Genomic DNA, 12,251 nt, shown 5'->3' with positions numbered 1-12,251 from the left:
ACCATGCTACATCTAAAATAAGCTTTATTTTTTTTTGTATTGGACACATAAATTTAGGCTAATGGGCTTAAGGCCTCTTCACAATTCTCAGTCCCATATCATATTTTAGGAGAGTTCTCATGGCCCATTGGATTGAGCCCAACCAAAGTTTTTTGTTTTTGATTTTTGTTTTTGTTTTTTTTAATAATAATAAAAATATTTGCAAGTGTTTAGGCAAGCTTAAGTTAGGTGGGTATGGAGAGTTTAAACCTATACTCTCTTAAATTTCATTTATTGTATTCATTTTTAATTAAAAAAAGCCATAAAAAGTTGTATAATAATCACTACCCTAATTATATAAATATCAATTTGAATAATATTTTTTAGAAGAAACAACCATATAAACGACGATATTATATTGGGGTAAACTACTCAGAATAAGAAATTTGAAGAATCGAAGACTTGTGCTTCTCCAAAGCTGTGTGCACTATCGAGTATTCGATCATCATAATATAAAAATAGAAATAAATTATACTTTTCATTAACATAAATATACTAATAAAATGAACCGTTATTAACTTTAAAATACCATGAAATAATCAAACCGATAGTAAAGAATACATTATGCAAAATAAACAAACTATAAGTATTTTTGCTATTTCTATTTCAAATTTTTTAAAAATAAAGGGAAAAAGAAAAACATGTATTAAGGTTTATTTCTATTCCAAAACTCATCTTCCCATTTCTCCACTTGCCTTATTAGGTTGGCATTTCTTCTATAAAGCCTTTGGAGAGAAGGGGTATCAAAGGGCGGTGGCATGGAGCAAGGGATGGTGAGAGAGGGAGTTTTCACCATTGATTCCTTCATGAACTTCTTCTCCATCCCGTCCCTCGGGCAAGCCATCGTCTCGGAGCAAACTTCCACGGCGCCTGTCGGGATTCCGGGTCGAAATCGAAGGAGCTTGGCGTATTGGTTGAGGAGATGAAACATGTAGTCATACACATTTTCCATCTTTAAGTCTTGTTGGATGAAGTCACTTGCTGCTTTTCCTATAGCTTGTGCCTATGAAACAACATATCAAACCAAATAAGATAAACATTGTTTGAGACATACAATTTTATCAAATAAACCCCTTAAATGCGAATCAATCTAGACACTTAGTTAATATTTCATTTGAAAATCATCAATTTTGTTGATCCAACATTTGAAAAAAATCTACCATTGTATAAGAATCAGTGGATTAACAATTTTCGAAAAATAATCTTAAATGGAGAGTCTTAATCGATTCACTTGAGACAATTAAGAAGTTTAATTAAAGTAATTTATAAGTCCCATACGATATTTTTTGAACGAAATTCTAAAATCGAAGTATCTAAGTCAATTAACGTAATTGCCATTTAAAACCCTAGTTTTAGGGGTTTGATATTATACCTTTTGTTTGTGGGAATTGCCCCAATGGACAGCAAACTTGATGGATTTGCACTTATGGTCATCACTAACAGGCCAATAATGGTGTAGTGGCTGTAAAGATCTAGTGAAGAAATCATAGAAATTGGGCTTTATAAGCAATGTCACTGAATCACATGCCAATATGTATTTTTCACTCACCGACCATGCATATCCTTCTATGTAGATCTTGTACCTATTTCCACCAAAATATAAAACATTACATTTGTTAATAGAGTAGACATTACTATAGCTTAGTTTATTAAATTTGAACTATATACATCTTAATTTTATTCTTACATCTTTTAATAATACATATTTTATCAGACGAGTCAAGAGATCTAACAATAGAGAGATATGTTTGAACAAACATTCACGTTCTTTGTTCTATTACAACTATTCGGATCAAAGTGGTTTACATGATACAATGATGTATATTTTTGTATATGGGTGTGTTTAGACCATAGATATTGAATATCACAATCTAATGGTAGATATATGTTTGAACGGACAATCATGTTTTAAAATTTCATAAATTCATATTTCATTAATTATAATATTCTCTAAAATAAAACTATAAATTTCACATGCATAGTATATGTTATGGTCTAGTATCCATAAATTACAAAATTTTATGAGTACTTGGGAGCAATTAAAAAAAAAATGTGTCCATTGATGAAAACATGTTAAGCAATATATTTATGTATGATCATTGATAAAGGATTTAATGAAGTTATACGATCATAATTTGGAGAATGAGAAGTAGAGCTTAAATTTATTGTTAGTAAAAATATTACCTATGAGTGCATTGACTTGCCAAGTTCGATTGCTTATAACCTTGTTGAGACTCTAGAATCCAATCCTGAAAAATATTTATTTACTATAAAATTATTACCAAATAATACTTTTGGTAAAAAAATGTTGTGAATTTGAGGAGCACAATAACGTTAAACGAGAACACAAATATAGAAAAAAAATATAATATAATAATAATAATAATAATAATATATAATAAAATAAGTATAATATTATATATAAATATATAAAATAAATAAATAACAAAGAATGAATTTCTCCACTTTCTCCCATCTTTTTGGATTGATCACCAATATGTGTCTATCAAAACCCACCACATATCACAATTTATAGGCAATTTGATAAGTAGAAGGTGGATTACATGGACACTAATAATGTATAATTTTGAGACACATATATGAGATAATAAATAAGTTACACTAATATTAATAATGAACATCAACATTATATCTAATATAATATATTTATAATAAAAAGCACATTCTTGTTCCATATATTTTGACTCTTAAGAAATATTTGAAGTCACTATTTGCTATTAAGAGCATTAAAAACAAAAAGTGTTATAATTTTAATCAAATAATTTTTAAGTCTGGTTTGATAACAATTGTTTTGAGGGTTTCTGATTTTAGACTTACGCTTATTTTTTCTTCAAAATTTTATACAGCAATCCTCACAATTTTGGAAGAAAAAAGTGAATTCTGAGTGAAATTCTAAAAATAAATAATAAAAAATTGAAACTATGTTTGTACCCCTGTTTGGTTGTCATTTTTTATGGGCTTTTATGGTTTTTTTATTTTTATTTTTATTTTTTTATTTTAAAAAAAATATTGTTCTTGTTTTTCACTTTCTTACACATTGTTTTCATGATTCTTAATGGTTCCAAAAACAAAAGTAAAGTTTTTGAAATCTATTTTTTTTTTTTTTTTACTTTTCAAATTTTAGCTACGATTTTGAAAACACTTCTAAAATCTAGACAACAAAACATATAAATCAATATATTGAAGCAGTTTTTAGGCTTAATTTTCAAAAACAAAAAACAAAAATCAAATGGTTACCAAAATAGACTTAACTTGAAAATTTAGCCTGGTATTAGAAAACTTTAGCAGAAGGTGAATAACTAAACAAAGAAACAAATCGGTGGTAGGTATTTATAAGCTTGAGTTTAAAAAACTAAAACAAAAAACTAAGGGTCCGTTTGATAACCATTTGATTTTTAGTTTTTGTTTTTGAAAATTAAGTCTATAGACATTACTTCCACTTCCAAATTTCTTCATTTGTTATCTACTTTTTACCAATAATTTAAAAAACACAAGTAAATTCGAAAACTGAAAAGATTAGCTTTTAAAATCTTGTTTTTTTTTTTTTTTTTTTTGGAATTTGGTTAACAATTCAACGGCTGTATTTAAGAGAGATGCATATGATTGTAAGAAATGAAAAGGAAATAAACTTAATTTTCAAAATAACAAAAACAAAAATCAAAATAGTTATCAAACGTAACCTGACTGTTTACCAAATAGAGTCTATAAGACTAAAGTTTATCGGATGAAAATACTAGTTGAGAACAATAAAATATGATTTATTTTAAAATTAAAGAGAATCTAAAGATCATGAAAACGTTATTACTGAAAAAAAAAAGGTTGAAGGAGAATGAATAAACCTGAATATAGAGGCGAGCATTCCAATCATTTTGTTGGGAAAGGTTGCATTTGAGGAGATCTTGTCTTGTGTCAGCCACATAAGGGTTTCCTTTCCAATAAGCAAAACCTTCCCTTTCCATCCATTTCCATTTTTCATTCCCTTTTTTCAATTCTTTCAACAACTTTTCCCATGGCCTTATATTTATCTCTTCCCTAACATTTCAAAATTTAATTTAACCTTCCTTCTTTACCCTTCCACCCTTATACTACTTCTACTATTAATCTTCCAGTTAAAACTTCGATTTCCACAATTAAGTTAAATAAGGGCTTCGATTTCTACAAATGATAGCAAAATATCACAACTTATCGCAAACACCGATAGACATAGATAACAGTCTATTGCGGTCTATTTTTCTATTGTTTGTAAATATTTTCATCACTTTTGTCATTTAAAATAATTTTTCTAAATACTAAATCTATTCATTTAAATAATAATAAATAATGATATTTTTTCCGTATAAATTCCAAAATTAGATTAAAACAAATGTAGTAAACTTAAGCACAGTTCAACTATTTAAGATATATATCATCTACCGAAAAATGTTGTCAATTTATATCATCTATTACATTCTGTCTTTGATAAATTTCGTGTGAGAGTTACAATTTTATAATTAAACCCTAAATTTTCATAAGCGAATCACTTTAGATTTTGAAATAAGGCTTCTTTTAAAAAATTTCAACTAATAAATTATCATAGTATATTTTATTAGTACGAAGAATCTATTCACGTGTAAGATTTAGTGTATAAACGATATGTAATTTTAATAAATTGTCTAAATTGATTCACTAATGACAATTTAAGAATTGAATTGAAATAATTACAAATCTCACAAGATGTTGTTCTTGCAAATTCTAAAATAGAGTGTAAATTTATGAAAATTTATGGTCTTAATTGATACAACTCCCAAGTCTATATATATAAATTATTATCATTATTTTTTAAAAAAAACAATATGGAAAACAAAAATCACAAAACATGTTTCATGCCATGTCATGCAATGCTACAGAAAAACCAATTTATTTTCCAGAAAAAGGGGAAGAGAGAAAAATAATTTAATTTAATTTTTCTTTATAAATTATTTCAGATTAATTGTCACGGCGTTGGACAGGTTTGAAAAAAAAAAAGGCCAAACCCCGGGCCATAAATAACGCCAGCTGTCGCACGTGGCAAATTCTACGTGGTTCCCTCTTGCCATCTGGCAAAAAGACCCCACGTCAACAACCGGGTCCCATGGCCAACTAAGTATGTTCCCTCATAGTCCAATATTATTTCAACACACGTGGGGCCAACAAATTAAAATTATAAGTATTAAAATATAATTAATTTTAATCTTTATACCTTTCATAAAAACTTAATTTTAATTTTTATTATCAATCTTTTCAAAAAGTTTTTATTTTTTGCTAACATATTTACTATGAAAAATGGAAAAATATTCACTTATTAAATCTTTTCTGGCATGAATCTTATAATTATAATTGAACTAATTTAGATAAAAAATTAATTTTAAAGGATTAAATTTAAATAAAATTAAAATAATATTTTAATAAATTCCAAATTATTGAAAATTAAAAGAAAAGAGAACTTACCATCCCCAGAAGGACCAGTCTGGGAACACAATATCCAACGTCTTCTCATCCCCGCAATACCGGAACAACGGCGGCGGCCCCGCCGTCTCCATCTCCGCAGTCTGGTAATCGGCCGATTTAACCACCGGCCGGTCATCACAGTCAAACATCAGCTCCAAATCAGGGACTCGTCCTGGGTACTTTCTCAAAAGCTGCAAAATCCCCCAAATCGTAAACAAATCCCTCGTTTGAATCGACTTCTTATAGTGCTCCACGTAGACTCTCCCGCCGACCACCGCCAGCCGGAAATGCGCTGTGGCCTTCCCTTTCTCCACCATCTCCCTCGTGATTCCACCCGCTGCCCACGGCCGCAAATCCTCGTGGATCCATCGGAAGTACTCAGGGCAAATGGGCCGACCCGAATGGTCGTTGGATTCAGGTTCGAATTGGGTCGGGTAATTTTTCCGGCAAGCGAAATTCTGGGTTTGGTTTGTGGTGGAAGATGAAGAACAGTCAAGTGGGTAATATTTGATTGATTTTTTGGGGATTTTTGGTGAGATTTTTTCTGTTTGGTTCCCGAGAAAGTTAGTGGAAAACAGAGTCTGCAAAACAGAGCACGAGAATTAAAAATTTGTGGGGAAAAAAAGAAGATTAGAGCAGTTTTTAGGAAATTGATTTGGAATTGGGTGTGAAGCTTACGGATTGGAGGCGAGCGGAGGAAATTATGACGGCGACGGAGAGGGCGGCGAGGAGGAAGACGGCGGCGGCCGGAACTGCGACGGCGACGGAGCGTTTTGGAAGAGACGGCTGCCAAATGGGTCTCCGAGAAGGTCGGAAAATTAAAGTTGAAATTGGAAATCTCTGCATTGGATGGATCTGATGGGATTTTCCGAATCTGAAAGAAAAATTTAGAGGTAACTAACTCTCGAGGGAGATATTTTGTGCTCTGTGTAGGTCATTTCCGTTGACTTTTTGTTCTTCAATGCGTAATATAAATTTTTGAATTTTGAATTTCGTGTTTTACTGTGTTATTAGCTCTTCCATGTTTTTTTTTTTTTTAAGTTTATAGATGTACTAAATGTTTATATTTGGTAGAAAAAATTTATATGTCGAGAATGTACTAGACATCAAATTGAAAGTTTAAAGACCTATTTAAAGTTTAATGGTTTATGAGACATAAAATTGAAAGTTCATCAATTAAATTTATAATTTTAGTTTTTTTACTCATTTTAATATTTTGTGAAGTTTAAACTAAGCCTCTTGAACAAAGATTCTTGATCTGCCATTATATACAAGTTTGACTATGATGTTTCTATCCTCAAATTATTAGAGGATATTAAATACTATGGACTAATAATTTATAAACACTTTTATTGACTGAGTTTTCCTTTTTATGGCATATTATCTTATCTACTTGGTCATGCGAGTTAAGTCGTGAAGAGTTGGTCGTTGGAGATAATAGATGCAATTGATCGTTGAAGCTAGTTGTTTGAGGTGGTCATTACTCGAGTTGGTTACCCATAATTAGTGGTGGGGGTTGCCGAAGTTGGTCGTTGGAGGTGGCCAACGGTGTTAGTTGTTAAAGGTGGTTGCCAGAGTTTGCCACGTATTCGTGGTCACTAGAGGTGGTTGACGACAGTGGTCGCTAGATGTAGCTGGTAGAGGGTGGTAGTAATAGGTGACAACTATAGTGAAAATGAGGCAAAGGATTAGTAAGTGGGAGTATTTTGATAATTTTATGTATTATACAAACTAGAGAGATATTAACCATTAAACACCAAAAAATCATTTTACTAAAAGTTGATTTCAAGAGTCTTACTTCAACATTATTTTACTTTTCTCAACAAGTTTGCATAGGAGAAAGTCACTAAAACTGCAACATAGTATATGTTGACGCAAAAAAATGCATCAACATAAGATTGTTTGGAGATTATTTCTCCGGACGCAAATAAAAAACATTGGCAGAAGTGTACTTATACCTACGTTTTTCATTTGCGTCAGAATTTTTTTTCTCAAGCCAACTTATTTCATGACTCATTTTTTAAAATATTATTTTAGTTGATTATCAAATACTACAAACTTTCTCCAAAATGACATTTAAAAAATAAACACTTAGACACAGTATGGGGGAGAATCTTGGTTTTTCAAGATTGCTCCATGAATCCTCAGTGACTTGGAGGTTGCTTCAGAAGCTTTGGACCGTTTGAAGTGGTATATGGGCGCCCACGACCTCACATTACGTCCCCGTCTTATACTCATGAGTCCGTCCTATGCCCCCTGCCCTCCAAACAGTATGGGAGCCTTTCAGCTCGTGCTGTTCACATTCCTAGCTGTGGTTTGAGGGAGTTTAGTTCTGGATTACTGAATGGAGGTAGAGAAATTGATTGGAGACTGAAGACGTTTTTGTCTCATGAAAATGAAAAGGGATTAGTGATAAATCGTGAGGAAGATGAGATGGAAGTGACAGGGAGCCATCTCGAACACTGTTTGGTGGGGAAAATATTGGCAAACAGGACGATCCTGCTAAATGCGTTGAGAAATTATAAAAAAAGTGTGCAAGATGATAGAAAAATTTCAAATAACCAATGTAGGAAGAAATCTATCTTTCTTTAAATTCGATTTGGCCGAGGATAAAAACTGGGTTATGAAAGCTGGTCCTTGGCTCTTCGGTAGGTTCTTGATTGTCTCAGACTTCCGTTGGATGATAAGAAAGTCTCTGAATATGATTTCCGTTTTGCTTCATTGTGGCTGAGGGTGATGGACCTATTGTTGGGGTTTGTGCCCTAAAGTCTCGTGTTCAGTAATTTGTAAATAACTTTGTACGAACACTTGTGATGTATAATATAAATGATATTTACTTTACTTCTTGACTTTGCACATTTAGATGTTTTTATTTTTATTTTACCACAAACCAATAAACTTAATATCCCTAGTTATCTGTATGTAACTTTAGCATGTATGTGGTGATATACAAGTGGATCATGTATTGAGTGATAACCAAAATGGTCTGTAGTATATGGATATATGAGGGAAACCTTATCCTGGTAATGCTACGGATGCGGCCCGCTTTGTAAAATTGTTACAAATGTTGTGACTTGTCACAGATAGTCTGATCCTGATCATTCGTGTAGTGGACATGCGAGTAGGGGCGTCCTATATAAAGAGTTTGTATAAGACTTGACCTCGAAGTGTTAATGTCTTGTCATATAATATTGTTCATGACTGAGACTTCATTTCACTAGGATGACCATAGGTAACATGACCCCAATCTTGAGTGAGTTGGAAACTCCTACCATTGAGGGCAGTCTTTGATTTGCATGGGTGCGAGTGGCCAGAACGCCGACTCAAACCTACCATTATGGGGATTCGTCTGATTTGGGAGTTGGAACTCAACTTCACAAGATGGAGTTCACTCTTTCCCCAAAGTAGGGCTAAGTAGATAGATTGCTCTCTTAAGGGCTGATCCTGGAGCTTGAACGATGTGGCGCCACACACATTCTAATGGCCCAAGAGGCGTTCACACATAGTAGGACTATGTTGTATTGTTCATTAGAGGGATCAGTGGTACTTAAGGAGGAAGATGTAATTACAGGGGTAAAACGGTAATTTGGTCTGCTGTAATTAAGAGCATCTGTGAAGGGTCATCGTACCAATGATTGGTTATATCTAATGGACATAGAAATATTCTATGGCAAGAGAGAGTTCAACTGTCGGTCTTTAGTGGAATGCCTGGCAGTTAACGGATGGTGGATATATCGTGACTAAAGAGTTTAGTCAGCTATTCACGTACTGTTGAAGCTTCGAGCCATAGGTCCATAAAACCCCCTTGGTAGCTTGGATACAAGTTGAGAGTAAGTTTTTGGGTCAATTTGAAATATTCAAATTGACAAGAGGGACTTCGATTATATATGATATAATCGAACGAGTTAATTAAATATGATATAATTAACTTTATATATAAGATACATTAATTGGAGGAAATTGGATATAAATATGATTTATATCTAGTAGAGGAAAATATTATAATTAATATATGATATTAATTATATGTTATGAATGTGATAAGATCACATTCATTGGACGGTTATAAAGGAAATGGGAAGGCGCCTCTTCTGTTCTAAATAATGGATGAGTGCATTATAAATAGTTGACAGTGTGTTGATCTCGATGTGCGCGGACTTTGTGAAAAGATAGTGTCTTCATTTAAAATCAGTGCCTATACGATAGTGATTGCACGATGCTTACATATACGATATTGCTAAGCTATCGCATATCGATTACACCGTTGCGCGCTATTACCTAAATGATAGTTTATCTTTTTCCCAAGCGATCGTTTATCTCCCGGTATTTACTAAACGATCGTATAGATGATCGATTAGTTTTTCCTACGGGATCGTTCGAACGACCGCTCACCCTTTTCCTACACGATTGTTTACCTTTTCCTACACGATCGTTTAGACGATAGCTTACTTTTCCTACACGATCGTATACTTCACCTAAACGATCAAGCATCTTGTCTATGCGATAGATGACCGCATCTCCCACTTTCTTGATTGTTGTGTACGGTCTCTCTTCCTTCTTTCCTCTACCAAATACGAACAAAGATCACACTTTGGATTCTCATTCCAAGAATACTGAGGGCTCTGAGTGGTGGTATCTTCTCCGTTTCCTTCTGTCCGAGTGGTGATTGTTCGAGGTAGACGGTTGGGTTTCAGACTCGCTATGAAGGAGAAATCCTCATATGGTATGATTTCTTGATCTCTTTAGCATGATGAATGCATATTAGTATGTTTTGAATGTATATGCGGTAATTCTGTCCCAATGAATTGGAAAGATCCGCTTCTGCTCGTAGGTACTCTTGAATAAGAGTTCCTTCAATTGGTATCAGAGCACTCAGATTTCTGATATTCCAATTCATTGCTGCAAAAGAATTGCAAATACGTTCCTGGTGGGTGTATTTCTACACTGTTTAATCATTAAATTGCTGTGGATGTGTGGATTTATGGATGTTTTCGTGGATGTTAACCTCGGTTTGATTTAATGCTTTTACTTTTGCGGTTGTTTGTAAAGGCCCCTGCATTTTTTTGGGCATTAATAATCATTATCGAGTCTGTGTTCAAAGTCTATTTGAGTTTTGATTTGTTTGTGAAGAAGATCGGAGCAAGCGTTGTGGTCCTTCAAGGAAGGAGACGATCAAGGGTTGATCACATCGTGCAGACGATGGAGTACGCGATCGCTGTTGTTCGCATCGGTTAGACGGTGGAGTATGCGGTCGCTATTGATCGCGTCGATTACACGATGGGTATGCAATCAAGGGTTGATCGCATCGTGCAGACGATGGGGAACGCGATTGCTGTTGATCAAATCGTGCAGACGATGGGGTACGCAATCGCTTATGATCGCATTGTGTAGATGATCGGATAAGCGATCAAGGTTTGATTGCATCGTGTCGACAATCAGTTACGCGATCGCTGAATATTGGGCCATGTAGACGATGGATGCTCGCGTATCGCTTAATGCGCATGCACACTAAACGATCGTTTTGGTCAGCAAGCTTCATCGCTTAGTAACTGACTAAACGATCGCTTAGTAACGCAAGGTAAATCGTTTACCTGTCACTGCGTTAAGTGATCGCATAGAAGATCATTTTGGTTAGCAAGCTTCATCGCTTAGTAACTGACTAAACGATCGCTTAGTAACGCAAGGTAAATCATTTACCTATCGCCGCGTTAAGTGATCGCATAGACGATCATTTTGGTCAGCAAGCTTCATCACTTAGTAATTGACTAAACGATTGCTTAGTAACGCAAGGTAAATCGTTTACCTGTCGCCGCGTTAAGCGATCGCATATACGATCAGGCTTTGTAGCCTCATTGTCGTCTACGCGATCGTTTAATTTTGCTTCTATTGTCTTGTGCGTGTTGGAAGATCGTCTACCTATGGCGTTTACTACTCGATGGAGTCCTCCTGGCGGTTCAAGACCCGGTTCGCCTGTGAACCGGTTTGCTCGATGAAAAATGTAATAAATAGGGTTATTTCATTCCGATTTTTGTAAAGGCTCATCCCGATTCATTAATCCTTTATTTATTACATGTGATGTATGTTTTTAATATGTCATATGGTATACACATATAGATAAATCCCACCTTAGGTCATGCATATTCTTTTTATTATAAGTGTTATAATTTAGAGAAGCATGTTTTAATTTACATAAGTGCATGCTCATGCATCATATAATATAAGGGTTATATTTATGTATGCTTTATTTTTTTTAATGTTATATTTATAAGCGTTATAAATACTTCGTTATGTGGGATGAGTGTTTTAGTTGTTTATTTTATAAATGGTTATAAAATGAAATCATAACTAAAATAATTATTAAAAGATTAATATGTAGCAAGTCTATCTATAGTAGACCTTTTGTCGAAGGCGGGTTCTGTCTAGGCTGGGGTATTTAAGATGACGACAACGGAACACCCCTACCTGAGAACCTACCTGGAAAGGTAATTTAGATAGATTTGATGCATGCATACAAATTAAGGTCAGTCCATTAAAGAGTTTAACGTGACTACTTGGATTTGTTTGTTTGTTTGTTTTTTTAATTTAAAAAACAAAAGTTGTTTTTGAGCAAACTTTATAAATAACTTAGATCATAATCAGTAGCCGGATTGTCTAGGTTAATAAACCCGTAGGTAGAACATTCAATGGGAGGTTCTTAGGACATTTGATGTTTCATTTTCACCTCT

At 33.7% G+C, this 12,251-nt stretch overlaps 1 protein-coding gene across 1 annotated transcript; it reads right to left on the bottom strand.

Moving 5' to 3' along the window:
* Window positions 1–553: 553 nt before the first annotated feature.
* Window positions 554–6,675, bottom strand: LOC120067562 (protein O-glucosyltransferase 1-like). Its single transcript, XM_039019109.1, has 6 exons — window positions 6,205–6,675; window positions 5,527–6,107; window positions 3,900–4,092; window positions 2,224–2,288; window positions 1,412–1,622; window positions 554–1,042 (listed from the first exon to the last, which is right to left on the bottom strand). The coding sequence occupies exons 1-6, from the start codon at window positions 6,370–6,372 to the stop codon at window positions 686–688; spliced, it is 1,575 nt and encodes a 524-aa protein (XP_038875037.1). The 5' UTR covers window positions 6,373–6,675; the 3' UTR covers window positions 554–685.
* Between the last annotated feature and the right edge of the window lie 5,576 nt (window positions 6,676–12,251).

This window comes from Benincasa hispida, chromosome 12, assembly GCF_009727055.1.
Source record: "Benincasa hispida cultivar B227 chromosome 12, ASM972705v1, whole genome shotgun sequence".
NCBI lineage: Eukaryota > Viridiplantae > Streptophyta > Magnoliopsida > Cucurbitales > Cucurbitaceae > Benincasa > Benincasa hispida.
This window is presented reverse-complemented; position numbering and strand designations above follow the sequence as displayed.